This window comes from Antedon mediterranea, chromosome 5 (assembly GCF_964355755.1).
Source record: "Antedon mediterranea chromosome 5, ecAntMedi1.1, whole genome shotgun sequence".
NCBI lineage: Eukaryota > Metazoa > Echinodermata > Crinoidea > Comatulida > Antedonidae > Antedon > Antedon mediterranea.
This window is the reverse complement of record NC_092674.1, coordinates 24,839,607-24,859,882: the sequence shown is the minus strand read 5'-3', so window position 1 is coordinate 24,859,882 and position 20,276 is coordinate 24,839,607. Positions and strand designations below refer to the sequence as shown.

General features: G+C 34.0%; 2 protein-coding genes across 2 annotated transcripts in view; one reads left to right on the top strand and one right to left on the bottom strand.

Moving 5' to 3' along the window:
- The window catches only part of LOC140050031 (uncharacterized), a 30,371-nt gene extending 27,938 nt beyond the window's left edge, over nt 1-2,433 (bottom strand). The window contains exons 1-3 of the mRNA XM_072095036.1: nt 2,073-2,433; nt 903-1,014; nt 670-779 (exon numbers count right to left, since the gene is read on the bottom strand). The gene's annotated coding sequence lies outside the window, so the exon portion shown is untranslated. The remainder of the gene's footprint in view (nt 1-669; nt 780-902; nt 1,015-2,072) is intronic.
- The window catches only part of LOC140050030 (conserved oligomeric Golgi complex subunit 3-like), a 37,410-nt gene extending 18,397 nt beyond the window's left edge, over nt 1-19,013 (top strand). Inside the window, exons 2-23 of the mRNA XM_072095032.1 lie at nt 3,536-3,734; nt 4,167-4,307; nt 4,754-4,815; nt 5,292-5,457; nt 6,050-6,124; nt 7,160-7,252; nt 7,840-7,968; nt 8,435-8,553; nt 9,028-9,154; nt 9,515-9,606; nt 9,702-9,841; nt 10,064-10,224; nt 11,135-11,288; nt 11,717-11,841; nt 12,025-12,114; nt 12,415-12,535; nt 13,093-13,175; nt 14,466-14,600; nt 15,463-15,538; nt 15,675-15,802; nt 17,123-17,221; nt 17,863-19,013. Coding sequence (XP_071951133.1) covers nt 3,576-3,734; nt 4,167-4,307; nt 4,754-4,815; nt 5,292-5,457; nt 6,050-6,124; nt 7,160-7,252; nt 7,840-7,968; nt 8,435-8,553; nt 9,028-9,154; nt 9,515-9,606; nt 9,702-9,841; nt 10,064-10,224; nt 11,135-11,288; nt 11,717-11,841; nt 12,025-12,114; nt 12,415-12,535; nt 13,093-13,175; nt 14,466-14,600; nt 15,463-15,538; nt 15,675-15,802; nt 17,123-17,221; nt 17,863-17,892 — 2,505 coding nt within the window. The 5' untranslated portion in view covers nt 3,536-3,575 and the 3' untranslated portion in view covers nt 17,893-19,013. The remainder of the gene's footprint in view (nt 1-3,535; nt 3,735-4,166; nt 4,308-4,753; nt 4,816-5,291; nt 5,458-6,049; nt 6,125-7,159; nt 7,253-7,839; nt 7,969-8,434; nt 8,554-9,027; nt 9,155-9,514; nt 9,607-9,701; nt 9,842-10,063; nt 10,225-11,134; nt 11,289-11,716; nt 11,842-12,024; nt 12,115-12,414; nt 12,536-13,092; nt 13,176-14,465; nt 14,601-15,462; nt 15,539-15,674; nt 15,803-17,122; nt 17,222-17,862) is intronic.
- The last annotated feature ends 1,263 nt before the right edge of the window (nt 19,014-20,276 follow it).

The window sequence follows — 20,276 nt, the reverse complement described above, 5'->3', positions numbered from 1 at the left end:
GTCTGTAAAGAAGTTGGTACCACCAAATTTTGTACCGATAAACACTAAATGATTGGTGAGTTGTTTGTATAATAGGCTTGAGTGGTTAATGTGCTTATTGGCTAGTTGATGTGATGCTTGATTGGTTCTTGCGTAATTGGTCTGATGCTTGATTGGTTAATGTATTGATTGGTTAGTTAGTTTGATGATGCTTGATTGGTTAATGTGATAATTGGTTTAATGTGTGATTGGTTAATATGTTGATTGGTTAATTGGTTCAATGCTTGATTGGTTAATGTGTTGATTGGTTAGTTGTTTCGATGCTTGATTGGTTAGTTAGTTGGTTCGGTGGTTGGCATTTTAATTATGTTTTGGTCAGGTTTTTTCTGTGGTTGGTTGATTTTTGTTGTGATGGTTGTTTTGGTTCGAGAGTTGGTTGTGTTTGTTTACCTGTATGGTTGGCTGACATAGGTTTCGTTAGTTAATAAGCTGATTTGTGAAGAGTGGTTTTGATTGGTGGAGGTTTGTTTACTTGCTAGATGGGTTTGATCGATTGAATTAGTTCAAATTATTCTATGACAAGCCTTATAATCAAATGGGTCACAATTTCTATTTATTCTAAAGGAGAACAACGACCATTCATTGTATTGATTGGAAATGAAAACATTGCAAATTGTGTCTTCTACTTACATTTGAAACGTGTTGACGAAAACGACATGATAGTTGAGTCAAATACTGTACACCCGACAATCCTTATCATTAAAATATACCCTGGTCACAATTGTCCATCAATTCTATTTCTTTAAACAGTATAAATGATTATTTAGTTTATCTAATTGATGTTAGATAAAATGAAAATATTGCAAATACTGTCTTCTACTTGGATTTGATAAGTGTTGACAAAACGTGACTGCATACCATACCTGCTTGGTTGATATCACTGTACCACCCATCAATAGGAAGATCGAAGAGGCCATGTTTGATAATAATACAATCTGTGCAATCGACCTGCAGGGATTCCTCTATCAATGTCTCCTACCGGTTAGATTATAAAGAAAATTTTATAAACATATTTATGATTAATTGATTGAAACATCCTTAATTAGTTATTAAAACTGAACATTCCACTATTAAAAGATGTTTATTCCACAGCTAGCCACGAGTTATCAACCACTTGATCATTATCGCGTCGGACAAACTAATTTCCATAGCCTGTTTTTTTTTTATCTTATACGATCTAAGTATCATTTCATATTAGATACGATAAAGTATAAGTATGCCTATCTGTATAACGGAAGCTGTGACCCCAATGGAATATAACATACTGGGTTTTTTAGACTATCCTGGAAAATCTTCTATAAATTTATTTATCTGTAAAGTCAATAGCTACAGTATAAATCATTTTTTATGTATTTTTTCAAATAAATTCAAATCATATCATCTCTACAAACGAAATTATTATTTTATCAATAACCTGACCTTAATTAATATCACCCGCGTTGTTGTACTACTACTATATTATTCTTTATTTTATTCACCTGATGATTGTAGAATTTTAACATGAAACGGTGTCTGTAAATGTGCAAATAAAATCTTGAAATTTAAACTTGAGTCATTTTAATTGTTGTAGTATTAATTTATGAAACACTAGATTGTAATTACTTCATAATATACATGCATGGCACACAACTTATGAGTTATAAACGTCACTATTTCTCCACAAAACAATGAACTCAGGCATCGGGTCTGTGACACAGTCCAAATCCGACACATGCAAACTAGTATTATAAGCCTAAGATTTGGTAATGATCATACTCTTTTTATTTTGCGTAGGCCTATCCCCGATTACATTGAAATGAATAATTTAAACGGTTCCAGCTAAATAAATCGAACTACATGGCTAAACTATCCCTCTCCGGACACACCCCCGGTATTTCTAGAACTGGTTTCGGAGTTCGTAAAAAAAAACTAAACCACCCCCGAACACCATTCCGGTGTTTCAAGGTTTCGGGGAAATTTACTTATAAATAGTGAACTAATAATGTCTTAGACTACTATAATACTCATTGCAATAGCAATATTAAAATGTTTACCTGGAAATTCAGAGATGAAGCTTTTCTAAATTAGGCTGAGTTTAGCAATGACGTTGTTTCTCTCTCTTGGAGCCCGTGACTTACATCCTAATACCTGTGTCACAGGGGTGCTAATGGTGTATTTTATAATATCTGACTATTTATGTATTTATAGCAACCCGGATTCCAGAATAAATTATTTTAGGTATTATTTTAAGAACGGGAAATCCCGTCGAATCGTACTTATTGACACTCTATTCATACGTTTTCTAAAGGTCCCATTCATTGATAAAACCGGTTCAGGATTCGCTGTGAATGGGGTGTCAGTCGAACGGGAAGTTCCCTTTGATAATTACATATGCAAGAAAGCAGGGGAAACCCCAGGAAAATATCGGGGACAAGTTTGATAGGCGAGATCAGTGTCACACGAGTCGAATTCAGCCCTCAGAAGAAAGCCAGCCATAGATATATTATACAAATAATGAATGTTTATGAGTTAGAATCGATGGTGAGATTATTTCATGAGAAAGACTGCTCTATTTCTAATGAGGCGACAACATTTAACGAAAATATTAATTATTCGTTTTTAAAAAACACCAAACTAAATTTGTATTGAATTGATTCATCTTGAATCACAATTACCCCGCCCAGCGTTCCAATTTTGGACCCGGTGTAGAACAGTTATTGACGGCGTGAACAAAATTACTCGAGTGGCTAAAATTATCAGGATTTTTACACCAAAAAAAAGAGTTAAACATTACATAATCTAGCTGCTGTTCATCGTTCATTATGTGCAAAATAATGAATGGCACGTGATACGTATTTAACTAATCAAATGGCAAGAAGAATACAAGCAGGTGTTCTAAAGTTAATTTTACGGTATTATTACTTTAAGGTTCAAGGTATACATGCTATATTTAATATTCTATAACGGATTTGATTTTTGTACCACTCTATCAAAGTATGTGCGATTTTAATTATAAATGTTCTCAATCGTTTTTAGAGCCCATATTTTATAGCTGGCATCAAATTAACACAGCAGCAGGGAATCAGAGTAGGCCTACAGAAGAAAAATCTTAGGCCTATACTGTTTTTGAGGTGTGTTGAATATGAAAACAGCTATAAAGTATTATTATTCGGTGCTCGTGGCACTAAAAAACCAACAATGATTATCATAAAAACAGGATGATATGATTTAAGAATTTTCTAAATTGCTGGAAAGATTGCTGACGGAAGGATTAAAGACAATTGTGTGTGTACGGTAATTATTATTTACACGAAACAAATTACAAAATAGGCCACTTTTCCGAGTTAATTATTTGCATAATATGCATATTGTGACATATAATGTGTGTATATATATTGCGCTAATGTCACCATGTAATAACATCAAGTCCCGACGTACCTACAAGGCCTAGAGTTCCAATAAAACAAAATGGTCAAAATTTGCTAATCCAATCATGTTTTTTTTTTTTTTTGCACAGAAGGCGCGTCATATTCGTACTGTTTACGTCGTCTGCAAAAATGGCTGAATCCACGAAGATGAGAAACGCTAAAGTTATTCGTGAAAAACTGAGCTATTGGGAACATAAAGGGGACCCAAAAGCGCCGCTATCTGACATTCAGAAAGATAGTTTCATGGAATTGGCAACAATTGCTTCCACTAGGCCTCTGCCAATAGAGGTAAATAATAATATTATCAGAACTAGGCTAGGCCTAGGCTGTGTTTTCGTTGAATAGGAAGCCCACGTCATCACGTCTCGCCTGATTCGCGGACACCCAACTTGTCTAGGCCTAGCCTAGCTAGGGTATTTATAATACCTAGGCCTAGGCTAGTCTAATAATAGGCAGGCTCTAACTAAAAGCTTATAGAAGAAGAAGAAGGCCTAGCCTGCCTAGGCATATATTTATTAATAGTATTAATAATTAGGCCCTACAGTACTAGCCTAGGTAGGCTCCTAGCTAGACTAGGCTATCTAGGTAGGCCTAACTAATAACTGACTCACTGTTGATCATATTGTCATGACATGGCCTAGCTAGGCCTATATTAGGTAGAGCCTATCTATACTGTGGGTAAGAAAATTACTTTTAATATAATGTTTTATTATTTCACAGATACCAATTGACGAAATTGGAATGTTTAGTCAAAACAGACCGATGTTATCATCTGACTTCTCCAATGTCGGTGAAGATGTCATCAATCAGGGTTTTGCTTCACTTAATATGGAAAATGAGAAAATTGAAAATGTGCAACAAGTTAGTGTGTTTTTTGATATTATTTAATATTTATATTTTCCACAACCATGCATATTTTTATATTTGGTTGTGCTGAATTAAAATCAAATGCATTTTATATTGCTATAGGGTTTTTGTGCATTACCCTACAAATAAATAAAATTTAAAAAAAAATGTATTTGTTATAAATATTGTTAATGTTATACATTTCAGCAGACAATTTTAATAAATCATTATTAATTTTAAGTTATTATTTTGTTTACATCATTTATGAAAATAATCTATATCCTATCTTTTTATTCTAACAAAACTTGTCCAGTATATACTATGAAATTATAAAATAAACTCCGAAAAAATTGACGTAAACCATTATATATATATATTTCAACCTTTATGTATTCATCTTCAGGTACATATCTATGCTGTATTTTCTTTTTCGGCAAACAAAAAGTCTTTTTCTTTTCTAGTTTTTTGCTTGGTTTAATAAAGTTGAACAACTGATGGATATGGATGAAGAAATTTCTTACAAGTATGATAAATTATTAAATCTAAATAAAATTCCTTAAATTATGGGTGCGCTAATGTATGTATGTATGTAGATAATTGGAGGATTCAAGGGGGTGCTCAATATTAGGATAAGTTTATTTTTTAGACTCTCACAACCCATCAATATTTCAAAATCCTGTGACTATATTGTGAAATATTCACTCAATAACTATTTCAGTATTTCCCTTAAATTTTTACTTTTAAGTTTTTCCCTAAGCCTAAAAGCTCTGTCGACACTATCAATGAACTAGTTTCAAGAAGAGTGATGTGCCCAAATATGGTAGTGATATACCTAAATATGGTAGTGATATGACATCATCATGTTCATTTTTTTGGACACTTCATATTTTTATTTTTTTTACGACCACAGGATCTTTGTATATCAAACTTAAAGTGTCCTTATACTAGAAGTGTTGCCTGTAAGTAGCATTATAATAAACATTTGTTTTATTTTATCAGAGCTCATTGTGATCAGTTATCAGAATACAAACAACAGTGCGAGGACGTGCTGCAGGAAGTATCGAGGGCGCTGGTTCACTTAGAGAAGCTTCAGAAGCAACATGTGTTTGTCTCCACGAAGACGAACGCTCTCCATGAAGCCTGTGAGGAGTCTCTGAGAGAACAAGTAAGTAGTAAGAAGGGAGTAACATTTAAGTGTGTGATGCATATTTTATGTGTGTACAGCGCTATGTTCTTTTTTCCAAAGGACGCCTTATAAATATCATATATTATTATTAATAATATCAGCAAGGGTTCAAGCCTTACTCGTTCCATGGTTCTGGTGGTAAGATATAAGTCTTCTCGGATAAGGACTACAAAATTTAGGTTCAGTGTACACAAAATGCTTGTGTAACCTTTAAAAAACCTTGTAACATCTTTCGAGATGAGTAGGGGATTACCCTGGCATAGCAGTTCACACAGCCACTACCACACACACCACACTAGGCCTTCTAGCTGTAGGCCTCCTATTTGCAAAATCTTCAATTGCTCTCCACGAATCCTGTCTCTGAGAAAACAAGTAAAACAAGAGAGGTCTAGACCTTTGAATAAAAGAAAGATCAGTATAACATGACAGATATCCCATAAAAGTGAATCTTTTGATTTCAGTACAATTCATAGGGGACAACTTTGGGCCTCAACATAGTCTTTTTTTTTTCCAAGGATGCCTATCAAATTGTATTAAATTCTATTTCTAACAAAACAGGTTTTTTTTTCAGACAAGCTTAGTAAATAAAGCAGAGACCATTACCAGTAAGCTGTCATACTTCAATGAGCTGGAACGAATTAACACAGTAAGTCAACAGTTTATAATGATCCTATATGCAAATTAGTTTTATCAGCATCATCAATATTTTTAATTTTTTTCTAAGCCTTAGTGTTATAATTTTGTTTATATACAAGTTCATTATCATTATATATATATATAATTTGCTTTAATAATATATTGAAATATTTTGTTTTTTTAAATAAAATGAGTGCACAATATATGCACATGCACACCATGCTATTGCGATGTATGGCATTATTAGTGACCACAGTAAATAAACTAAGCACCGGATTTTTTGGTGTTGCGCATCAAAGATAGCCAACTAAGTTTGTAAAGTATGGTCTTTCACGGTTCAACGCACAACACAGTGACTACCCCCAGTTTAGCAGACTACGCTAGTTTTAATTGCATTGCCAATTATTATTATGACACCATGCTATTGCGATGTGTGGCATTATTGGTGACCGCAGTAAATAAACTTGATAAGCACAGGGATGTTGTTGTATTTTGGTGTAACGCACCAAAGATAGCCCATTAAGTCTGCAACCTATGGTGTTTCACGGTTCAGTGCACAACACAGTGACTACTCCCAGTTTAGCAATTGGATTGCCAATATGACACCATGCTATTGCGATGTGTGGCATTATAAGTGATCACAGTAAATAAACTTCATAAGCACAGGGATGTTGTTGTATTTTTGTGTAACGCACCAAGGATAGCCCATTAAGTCTGTAACCTATGGTGTTTCACGGTTCAGTGCACAACACAGTGACTACCCCCAGTTTAGCCATTGGATTGCCAATATGACACCATGCTATTGCGATGTGTGGCATTATTAGTGATCACAGTAAATAAACTTCATAAGCACAGGGATGTTGTTGTATTTTGGTGTAACTCACCAAGGATAGCCCATTAAGTCTTAACTGTTTCACGGTTCAGCGCACAACACATTGACTACCACCAGTTTATCTGATTGAGCTAGGCTGCTCTTTTCCTGAGTGTTTTACTAGTTATCGAGCTTGTTTAATGAAAACCTGAACTCTTATTTATTTTCTTGTAGAAACTCGCTTCACCAACATTTTCTGTGACTGGTGATTCTCTTGTACCTGTACTGTCTAAATTGGATGAGTGCATCACATATATATCTTCTAATGTAAGTTTTTTTAACAGCACTGTTGTAAATAGTTCATTTAAAGTGATGAAGGAAGAAATGCTTAAGCTCTGTCTACACTATCAAACTTAGTGTGATTTGCCCAAATATGGTAGTGATATGATGTCATCATGTCCATATATGGGTACATCATATTTTTTTATCTTATAAAGTTTGGTGGTGAAGACAGAACTTTAGTTATTTTTAATAAGGAAAAGAAATTGTATAGGGCTCTCCAGTTTCTGCCTTTATATGTTGATAAAAATAATAATCTACACAGGCCATATGAATATGAAGGCGCTTATCAGATAATACAGGGCAGTACTTCCTTAACATGTTGAGAAAGTTCATAATGCATCCAGGCCAAATGGAAGTGGAGTAATAGTTTCTGCTACAGTATTTGTCTGATTTTTAAATATTCTTAAGCTTCGTCTTCACTATCGAACTAGTTTGACAAAAAAGTATGATGTGCCCAAATATGGTAGTGATATGACATCATCATGTCTATATATGGGCACATCACATTTTTTGTCAAATAAAATTTGATAGTGTAGACAGAGCTTTATACATTTTGTTTATTTCTACCACAGCCACATTTCAAGGAATCACAACTTTATCAAACAAAGTTCAAAGGTTGTTTATCCAAGGCATGTCAATTGATGAGGTCAAGTGTTTATAACACCCTACAAAATTCAACACAACAAGTACTCACTCGCAAGGTTGTTAATTTTTTTTTTCATCTTGCCTAAATGATAATTTTGGGTTTTTTTAGATATTATAGTAAACAGCAATTTTTATTGTTGTAAAGGTCTCCTTCGGAAGAATTATTGATTTCTTTATTCCTTAATTATATTGAAAGTTACTCCGTATCCACACAAATTTGGCTTTAAATTAGTGTTTTAAACTTGTATATGATCTATTAATGTTAATTAAATATAATTAATACACAGTTCATGTATACCATATTAATAAACAATACCATATTAAGAAGGCACCAACAAGTGTCCTCTTATGGTTGGCCATAGTATTTCCTCTAGTGTCCCCCTAATAGAGGTATTCCTTTAAAGGGGCGTTTTTTCTTCTACGTTTTCTATAAAAAAAAAAGTTTTTATGTTACAAACCAGTTTCACAATTTATTTTTTTTTAATCAATTTATATTACAGTAAATTGTTAATTTGTTTACAGGATTCCGATTCACAGTCTGAAAATGCGTTTACGTTATTTTATGGAAACTTCCGAACGAGTGCGCCAAAAGTGAAATCAATTATGGAACAAGTTGAACTACGTTATAACAGAGGACCAGAGTAAGTGTACAGGTGTATGTGATGATCCATGGTGTAATGGCTATCAGCTCTCACTGGCTAAACCCAAGGTGCCCAGAGCTTAAGGGACCCAGAGCTTAAGGGACCCAGAGCTTAAGGGGCCCAGAGCTGAAGAGGCCCAGAGCATGAGCAGCAAATACCCAGTTTTGGAGGGCCCTTAGGAGTGCTAAACCAGGAACCTTGCGTGGAGTTATGGCCAATCCAAGGGTCCTAGGACTTTTTCTAATGATAAATTACAACTCCACTCCTAAAAGACTTGTAATAAGTACTTTGTTTATGTACAGCATCTTGTGTGTATGCGTGTCTAGTGAACAGGATTGCCACCTTTAAGAAGGATAGTAAATTATTTCACTTAAAGTCATCCTTGGCAATTTGTCTAAATATATAAGAAACAAAAAAAAGATAATGTAATTTTTATGAGCTATCATTTTTACTGTATGTTCTTTTTCTTCTCAGATACCAAGCCTTGTTAGAAGACTGTTACGCCTACTATTTTGCTCAGCGGCAGACCTTGCTAGGGCCTAGCGTTGCTGCTGCTGTGTCAGAGCTAGCATCAAAACATGTTAGAGATCACTGCGCACTTGTAAGTCTACCATAAATTATCAAATGTGTAAAGTTCAAAATCTTTGATTAGATTTTACAATATATTCAATACATAGTAATTAATAAAAAGTTAAAAACATAATATTTTATTCATCTTGTAATTGGCGAATTTGAGCTCGCTGTTATGCGTACTTAAGTAAAAAAAAAATTATACAAATTTCAAAAGCGCAAGCGTGGTGGTCTAAAGGTAGGACTACCATGCTATTGATCTGGAGGTTGTGTGTTTGAGTACAATCAATTTCCAATGCTTTCACCAAGTGTTTTCAAGTGTAATGAGTAGATGGTGCATTTAAAGTATGTTAAAGTTTGGTAGAATCTTTCTATTATTTTTATTTTTTAGGTTCGTAGCGGCTGTGCATTTATGATTCATGTATGTGAAGATGAATATCAATTATTTTTCCATTTCTTTTCAAAACCTACCAAAAAGTTAGAGTAAGTAATCGTTTTTTTAAAGATTTAAAACTACTTTTTTTTCTGAGTCAGTCTTCGGTTACTTAATTAAATGATTATTATTGTTTTATGTTCAGTTTACTTTTGGAGAGTCTTTCTAGCAACCTGTATGATGTCTTAAGACCTCTGATCATCCACATCAATCATCTGGAGACTCTTGCAGAACTCTGCAGTATCCTGAAGATTGAGATGCTGCAGGATCATGTACAGAATAGTCGTAAGTAGAACCGGGGTCAGAGTTATCCATTTTCGAAATTTTGCCCTTACGTAAATTTATATATAGATTCCTATTATAGCAGCTACATCTTGGCTGAAGCAAAAAGAAAAAAAAATACATTTTAGCCTAGATATAAACTATTGATTATCCAGACAAGTGTGCTATCTTTAAACTACACACAGAAATCATTGATTCTAAATCAACTTTTTAATTTGTTTACAGCAAACGAGCTCAAGTCTTTTGAAACAATTGCAAGACAGATGTTGGAGGATGTACAAGAACGACTTGTCTTCCGGTCGCATATCTACATCCAGTCGGACATTATGAACTACAGTCCTGCTCCGGGTGACTTAGCCTACCCAGAAAAACTAGAGATGATGGAGGTAAAGTAGTTACTTTGCCTCAGTTGTTGAAGGCCAAATGGAAGACATATATTCATAAAGATATCATTATAAATCAATCTTATACTCTTTTCACATCTGCAAAATGTAACAACTTGTAACCAGGTTTTCATAGTGTGAATACAATTTTGTGGAAAATCTCTTGTGAAATGTGAAATCTCGGGAGAAAAACACACTGATGAGAGGATAGAGGCCTGTTTTTGTTTCGAGATGTTCAGAGCACATGTATTGCCCTGGTATGGTATTAAATTGACCAATCATAGTAATCACATAACGTGCAACTATGCTTTCCTTCTGAGATTTCTCAGGGTTTGAGTATGCGTGTATGAAAATGTGTAATAAATCGGGAGATTAAACCTGGTTACCAGTTGTAACAATTTATGCAGATATGAAAAGGGTATTACATTAACGCCTGTACAAATCAGTACATAAACAATTTTAATGCGGTAAATCTACCGGTTTTCGATTTTGTTTTATTGCTAAGTTTTCTCTTGATTTCATTACCAATACAAAAATATCTCTGTATTTCACCATATCGTATATTGTAATATTGTAGTTTTTTTGAAGCAAAACAACCAACATAGGTGCATCATATTATGTTGATTTTTGTGAAATACCAACCAATTTATTGATGGCCTGCAAAATGAAATGATGAACAAAGAACTGTGGCATGGCATTGTTAACTCCATTCTGAATGCGTGCTTGATGATTTCAATTCAAAGTGATATTTATTTACTTTAAAAAAGATAACAGGTGAAGAAGGCATGTTGGCAAAATGCTTGGGGTAGACATGCCTATAAACAAAAATGATATTTAAACACACAGATAAATTCTGGTAAACTGATGATTATATGATGACACCATACTTAATTGGCTTAATCTCTTTTTCCAGAGCATAGCGGAGAGTCTTAAAAAAGATTCTCTGTCTCGGCAGAGTTCTGTAGGATCTCTAACCAGTCAAGAGGTGGCTAACATCACTGACACCTCCTCAGCTATCCAAGGCAGTAATGGCGTCAATGGAACAGAGATGAGATCTTCATTCCCAGGTAATAGAATAATTATAGAGCATCATCATCACTAATGTATCAAGAGAAGAGTGTTAAAACCATAAGTAAAATTTAAATGCAAATCCAGGTAAAAAGCCCTGTCTACACTATCAAACTTTATGTGATGCGTCCATATATGGACATAATGATGTCATATCAATGTGGACATATAGACACATTAAATGTTGGAATCACAGATTCACCATGAGCCTGCCACAATATCAAACTAGTTTGACAAAAAAAAGTGTGATGTGGCCAAATTTGGTAGTTTTTTGTCACATAAAGTTTGATAGTGTAGACAGAGCTTAAGGAGTTGTTCTTGGCGTAATAAATGTTGGAAAGAACACACTAAACGATTTGTCATTATATTCAATTCCCTGTATTACAGTAAGTCTTATTACAATGTTATGGTGTTTTTTTGTTGCTAGTGATTACCAACTCTGCTCCATCACACATCAATTCATCTCTTTCACCTGCTGACCTCCATGGCATGTGGTATCCAACAGTTAGGAGAACGCTCGTCTGTCTATCAAAACTCTACAGATGTATCGATGTAAGTATTTTAATTATGTCTTTAATATACTGTATGTTCATGTTGTTAGTATTTCCTCTTTAAACACACACCAACCCAAAAAACCTCAGAATACTTGAATGTCTTGACTTTTTTTTTTCAAAATCTTTGTTGTCGAGAATAATAAATTCATATTTGATTGTTTGGTGTTTTTTATTCTTGCAGAAAGCAATATTTCAAGGGTTGTCACAAGAAGGGTTACATGCTTGTATCTTGTCGCTCATTGTTGCTGAGCAAGGAATCAAAAAGAGAAAGGTAATAAAGTGCTTAGTAAAAATATGTTGTATGTATTTGCTAAACACAAGAAATTGTTGGTGGAATTTTCCATTCCATTGACGGCGGTACCCATCGTGGAAAAACTAGTTGTGGCTTTCCTTTTATATAGTGTGTAGTAATGTAATATAATGTAGTAGTTTGGTATTAATTATATTAATTTAGTATAAACTATAAGTAACCCTACAGTATTGTATTTCAAATAGGTTGGTTTTGGTGGTAATAAAGAGTGAACTTATATTATTATAATACTAATTTATTTTCTTTTCTTTTTTTTTTTAGTCGGAGCTTGATGGGCAGTTATTTTTAGTGAAACACTTGCTAATACTCAGAGAACAGATCGCGCCATTTCATGTTGACTTCTCAATTAAGGAGACTGCTTTAGATTTCAGTAAAATGAGAGGTAGGTTTATCTGACTAGTGGCACTGTTGCATGGTGGTTAACATACTTGCCTTCCAACCCCATGATACTAGGTTAAAATCATGGTTTTGTCACAGCATATTTTGTAATGAAAACAGTCCCACTACTGGTTAGAATTAGTAGAGTAGTTGTCCTTTGGGGTAGTTGTTCTATAGATTGTCCCACGGCCTGGTTGTCCCACGGCCTGGTTGTCTCACGGCCTGGTTGTCTCACGGCCTGGTTGTCTCACGGCCTGGTTGTCTCACGGCCTGGTTGTCTCACGGCCTGGTTGTCTCACGGCCTGGTTGTCCCGGCCTGGTTGTCTCACGACCTGGTTGTCTCACGGCCTGGTTGTCTCACGGCCTGGTTGTCTCACGGCCTGGTTGTCTCACGGCCTGGTTGTCTCACGGCCTGGTTGTATCACGGCCTGGTTGTCTCACGGCCTAGTTGTCCTATAGCATAGATGTCCTATGTGGTAGTCATGCGAGGTAGTTGTCCTAGGTGTAGTTGCCCTAGGGTGTTTTTGTTCTATGGTTTAATTTTCTTTTGTTTGTTTGCAGTTGCTGCCTATAGTTTATTTAGTCAAAGATCTAGATTGTTTTCTGTGAACAGCAACAATGCTTTTCTTGAGTTTCTGTTTGAGGTAAGCTTCATTTTTACTTTTAGCTTAAGTCATTTACGTTTTATGTAATGTTTTTTATTGTAGAAAATTTACACTTTACAAAGATTAAGAACAAAAAAAGTGTATTGAAGTTTTGAGTATATACATGCTTACATGAAATCTGAAATAACTGTCTGAGGTTAAAAAGCCAATACAGTACATTCATTTTTGTTGTTCAGTATTTCAACAAAAAAAAAGGAAAAAATTGAAAAAATTGTTTGGTGACATACAGTATGTAGAAAAACAACAACAAATTTAAAATTTTTTTTGTAAAAACAATTTTTCATTCATATTACTTAAATTTTAATTTGTATTATTTTATTTTTGTTTTACACATTCTTCATCTTCACCTCCTTTGGACCCTTCCTTCCTGTTGTCTTCAACAATCTCATTTTAATTCCATACAATTTAAAGTCGGTAAGAATTGCACGCATATTTACCGTATATGCATGATGACAAAATGCTAAAAAATCAATTCTATATGTATTTACTAATATAACTGTACCTTGTGTTCAATAATTATGACATTTATACGTCACATTTTCTTAATTACAACTTATTATTTTCCTGTACAAAAAACACAAATCTGTTTATGCATGTATATTTTGTTTATAATGGAATAGTCTGTTGATAGTGTAAGTTAATAATTGAAAGACATGTTTTAATTAGTTACTTGAAAGCTTATTATTTTTGAATAATCTGATCATTAATCATTATCTACAGTAGGTTGTTAAATGCATGTTGGTTCTAATTTTATTTTTTTAATTATTATTTATTAGATTGAAAAAGATTTATATATTAATACTGAAGGGTTGTGTTTATTTAGCTTCTATATACTGTAGACTGAAATTGTACTTTCTAATAATTACATTAGAGAAAACTTATCATTCTTAGGGTGGGGGTTAGAGGTGGGGGAGGTGACTCAAACTAAAAATCTCCATACCACTAGCATGGAATTCCTACTTCTAGCTGATGGCTAGGGTTAGATTCAAGCCCAAAATATCATTGAGTACCGCATCAACAGCACTGTAATACAGATATATCCTACGGGCCTAGGCCCCTTATGCTGTCTTTTGACAAAGGAACATAGCAATCAATCATAAAAAGATTCAAGCCCAAAGTAGCAGTGGGTACTGCGTCAACAAATCAATTTAATCCTAGTGGCCTAGCCCCCTAAGGAACATATCAACCATGAAAACAAGTTTGAACATATAGGATATTTTACTTTTACAAGCACATTTTAATTTTGTTTTTATTATTATTTTATTTTAGGGAACACCTCAAGTATTAGAACACTACATCGACTCCAAGAAAGATGTTGATAACCAACTGAGAAAAACCTGTGAAAATTTGATCAAGAACGTCACCAATACCTTCATATCAGATCTCAACTCCTTTCTAACAAAGGTATGTAATGTTACATTTCTGGTTTGAAATCCATATGCCATCCACATCCATTTGTGCCCAAATATGGTAGTGATATTCTCAATATATATGGGCACATCACAATTTTTTAGTGTAGACAGAGCTTAATGGCATTAAAGCTTATACTGTAGTTCAAATTCTGGCCTGATCATGTCATTTCATAAAGCTTTCTTACTGTGTTTATTATTTTAAATAGGCCAGGAACTATAAGCATTACAACATAAATATTGAGAACACTTCCATGTATACATAATTAGGAAAATTATCACCCTCAATGGTTTATTATGAAGTTATATAGAGATCTATCCCTAGCTTGTCTAATGTATAAATGTGTTCACAGCCTTGCGCCAACAAGATTATTAAACAAAATTGAGCTGATTGGCGATATTCATACTCACTTAACACGTGGAGTATGCCTAAATATAACAATACCCTACTATACCATTAGTAAGATGAACTCATTGTTCAAAGTTGCAGACGCTAAAATATGCAATAACCTACCAACTGAAATTAAATATTCTCCAACAATTGCTTAATTTTTTTGTCACAAAACTAAACTTTTTTTTTTCTGACTGAAGTCAGGACCCAATGCAAAAAAGGTTTTTTTTTACCCGATTGTGTAATCCTGTATAAAGATGTTGTTAAATAAATTTTTTAAAATAAATAAATACCCAACTTAATTGTACACATCTGTTCCATTTCCCTTTTTTCAATAGAATATCTTTATTTATTGCCAATCTTACTTCCAATTAAAAATCTGTAATAATAATAAATATTTATTTAGCTTTTGTCATATTTTCTAATGTATTTTCAGTTCGCTCATATTTTTTATTTTGTTTTACAGGCAAATGTTGTTTTAAACTTAAATAAAGAAGAAGGAACAAGAATAAGTTTAAAACAACAACCTTTTGCAAATCCAGGTATAACATTCTTTTCATATAAAGTTAAAGTTTCATAATTTTAGGCAATTTTGCTTTTTTGTTTTTTTTTCATACAATAAATATTTTTTATTTCATACTTTCATTTATTTTATCCATTATTTGTATTTGCTTTCAGAAAAAGTTCATGAAATAGTGAATGTTACTTACAAACAAGTCAAGTCCAAGTTACCAGCTGTGTTACGTGCCATGTCTCTTTACCTATCCAATAAGGACACCGAGTATATTCTATTCAGACCAATAAAGGTAGGTTCACATTACCAATAATTAACTGTATATAAAGGTAAATGTTGGTAGTCCTCAAGTTTACATGGAAACTTCGGATTCATCCCTCCACAGACTCACAACAGCCAGCAGTGCAGTGCCTGGTGTCCCTTTAATTAATAGAAGTGTTTACAGAATAAAACGTCTCTTTAATAGAAGTGTCCCCTGAATAAGGCATCTATTTAATAGAAGTCTTCCCTGAATAGAATGTTCTTTTAATAGAAGTGTCCCCTGAATAGAGTGTCCTTTTGATAGATGTGTCCCCTTTAATAGATGTGTCCTCTGAACCAGGTGTCCCTTTAATAGATGTGTCCGTGAATAGAATGCCCCTTTAATAGATGTGTCCCCTGAATAAGGTGTCCCTTTAATAGATGTGTCCCCTGAATAAGGTGTCCCTTTAATAGATGTGTCCCCTGAATAAGGTGTCCCTTTAATAGATGTGTCCCCTGAATAAGGTGTCCCTTAATAGATGTGTCCCCTGAATAAAGTGTCCCTTTAATAGATGTGTCCCCTGAATAAAGTGTCCCTTTAATAGATGTGTCCCCTGAATAAGGTGTCCCTTAATAGATGTGTCCCCTGAATAAAGTGTCCCTTTAATAGATGTGTCCCCTGAATAAAGTGTCCCTTTAATAGATGTGTCCCCTGAATAAGGTGTCCCTTTAATAGATGTGTCTCCTGAATAAAGTGTCCCTTTAATAGATGTGTCCCCTGAATAAGGTGTCCCTTTAATAGATGTGTCCCTGAATAAGGTGTCCCTTTAATAGATGTGTCCCCTGAATAAGGTGTCCCTTAATAGATGTGTCCCCTGAATAAGGTGTCCCTTAATAGATGTGTCCCCTGAATAAGGTGTCCCTTTAATAGATGTGTCCCCTGAATAAGGTGTCCCTTAATAGAAGTGTCCCCTGAATAAGGTGTCCCTTAATAGATGTGTCCCCTGAATAAGGTGTCCCTTAATAGATGTGTCCCCTGAATAAGGTGTCCCTTAATAGATGTGTCCCCTGAATAAGGTGTTCCCTTAATAGATGTGTCCCCTGAATAAGGTGTCCTTTAATAGATGTGTCCCCTGAATAAGGTGTCCCTTTAATAGATGTGTCCCTGAATAAGGTGTCCCTTTAATAGATGTGTCCCCTGAATAAGGTGTCCCTTTAATAGGTGTGTCCTGAATAGGGTGTCTCTCTAATAGATGTGTCTCCTGAATAGGTGTGCCTCAAATGAAGATTTATACTGTATAAAACCCAAAAGAGAAAAATTACTGCAACAAAATAAGAAATGTTAATGGTATTTTGAATTTATTTTTTTTAGGGGAATGTTCAGTTAGCATTTCAGCAGTTGGAGGCAATTACAAAGGAACAATATACAGAAGAGGAACAGCAGATAGTAGCATGTCCATCAGTTGAACAGGTCAGTCAATTTAAACATTAGTGACCAAAGAGGTTGGGACAAAATGGGGGACCCAAACATAGGTTGCTCTACCTTTCTATGGCCTGTAGATATCTGTAACAATATCAGTTTTAACACTGATTTTGCTTGTTTGAGAGTACCATTTACTACCTCAGTTTCAAACTTTACAGGACGTGTTTGCCCCTGTATGTTTGTGGGTTTGTTAGGTTGTTTGTTTGTGAACAGCCTAGAGACCGAAGTTTTTAGTCTTTTCTACTGTCTGTCTACACTATCAAACTAGTTTGGCAAACAAAATGTGGTGTACCCAAATATGGTAGTGATATGCTTAAATATGGTAGTCATATGACATCATCATATCCATGGGCACATTTTTTTGTCACATAAAGTTAGACAGAGCTTAATTAGGACTGGAACCTGACATTCAAAAATTAGAAACCAAATGCATACACATTATGTCACACTCCCATTCACTAGTTGGTAGTGCAATTAAGCCTCACTACATATAGTACTTAAGATCTAGGACACAAAAGTAAAATTATGAAGAAGGAACACCATACTGTAGACAAAGGTTAGACACCCTCGGAATGCCCTCTAGTTATTTAAAGGTTTTTTTAAATAATTTTCTTCCATTCTTTGTTTAGGTCAACCTACTCTTAAGTGCAACAAGTTAAAGTGAAACGAGATGGACAGAGAGGTCACAAGTAGGTCACACGTTTATTTTCAATGAAGATTCACAACTAACTATTTGCACTTTATCGAATTGTTCACTGTGACATCACAATGATCATCTGATGTTAAACAAAGCTACTAAAAATGCAGTCGGCAAGATAAACATTTAATCTGAAGTTTTCTAAATAATTTTGCTGGTATACAAGACCTCTATTAAGGGACACCTTTGGGACAAAATAATGGCCCGGATGTCCTTGAATTGGGGTTGCCCGTTTTAAAAGACAGTGGCCCGTTTTAAAAGACAGTGTCCCCTTTTAGGGATTTCTGATTTCCCTTGAATAGGGGCTGTCCGTTTTTATAAGTCAGTATCCACTTAACGGATGTCCCTTGAATAGGGGTTGCCTACTTTATAAGTGTCCCCTTAATAGGAGTGTCTCAAAGGAAGAGTTTTTCCATAATAATATATCATTTTACATATTTGGACCAACGATTGAATCTCATTCAAATGACTACAAACAAAACCAGAATTCTTTCCTTTAAAATACATCACATTTTCGGTGAGATTAATAATTTAATTTACATTTTTAACAGTACAATTATGTTAAAATACAGATATTTATATAATTTTCTTCTTAATGGTATTCTTTATTTGTGTGTGTACGAGAGAATAATAGGGATATTTACAGTAGTAGTATTTTCCATCCAAATTTACTTTAGTATATTTATATCGGTTTATGGTAATAATTTAGGTAATTATTAAACATCTGATTCCAGAGTTCAATGTTGCCACAATATTCATAGGTAATTACAACATAGTCTTTTCTCATTTTAACATATTATTAATTTTATTACTTAATGCAAATGAATTTTGATTTTATTCAATCTCAAAAATCACCAAAAATAACCATATTTATGACTCGATAAAGTGTTGCAAAACAAACAAGACCAATAATTAATACTCGGAATTATTTTATTTTAATAATACTTAGAATGTAGATATAATTAATTATAATTATGCAGAATTACTGGAGGTCATTTGGTGATGATAGGTAATCAATATTTAATGATTACTTTTATCTAATATTTAAGATTTACTATATACTTTCAATAAAAGTCTAAAACCACTAACATATTTTTTTTTGCACTTCTTTTACTTTCTTCACACAATTTCAAAAACTATTGATGTATACACATACACATTATTCGAATGGTCACTGGTTCAGGTGAAACATCGATATATTTTTCTTAAGCTGCCCTTGCCAAGCATTTTCCATTTGTTTTTATTGTATATTGTATTGATATTATGTTGGTCGAATAAATAAACGAACCGAATCATGTGGACACATGAAAGACAGAGTGGAAACGCACGTAAGCCGAATATTATCTATGAAAACAACATAACAGGCATGCCTTTCTGTGGTAAATAGACGTACAATGTGGGCGGAAATAATAGAATGTAAACAGTACAAAGGTCACACTGAAAATAATTTAGATAAAGCAACGTTCACACTGCAAAACAAAAATCCGTACTATACTACAGCTGTATTCACATGTACAGAATACAAACACATTTTATGTGAACGCTAACGCGTAATTCCCACTAGAACGACGTATCGACGCAAAGTGCTGTATTGCGTAATCACAAGTGGGAACCGACGACGCAATATTGCTGCAAACACCGTAGGTTTGATTTCACGCAGGCGGAGAAAAACACAATGATTGGAAGGGCATTTTCTTACGTTGCGTAGATTACGTTGCGTAGATTACGTTACGTCGCTAATGATAACCAAGCTTTATATCTATTTTATGCTTGTTGCACGCCACCACTAATAACGTGTTCGTAAACAAATTTACTTATCAAGGACCACCACGGGTCCGAATCAAAATATATACAGTACCTAGTGTTTTATTTAGAATGAAAATTTAAATAAGTTAAAGGTTAAATAGAAAATGATGGTAATGCACTTAACACATAACTCATTTAGTATCTTATTAATATCACTTTGCTTAATTCTATATTGATCTATTGTTATAGTAGGCCTATTTACTTTTTCAAAACAAAGAAAGATAGAGAAACCAACAAACCAATTCTCGCAATGTGTGGTAATGATTAACCTGAGTAAATCTCTGTCTACACTATCAAACTAGTTTGACCAAAAAAAGTGTGATGTGCCCACATATGGTAGTGATATGCCCGCATATGGTAGTGATGTGACATCATCATGTCCATATATTTTTTTTGTCACATAAAGTTTGATAGTGTAGACAGAGCTTAAAGTATACAAAGCAAATGCTGAGTTGTGGCATTAGATTTTTATCAACGATGACAAGTAATGTCGGTGGACTCTATTTGTGTTTTTGTTTATGGAAACAAATTTATAAAAAA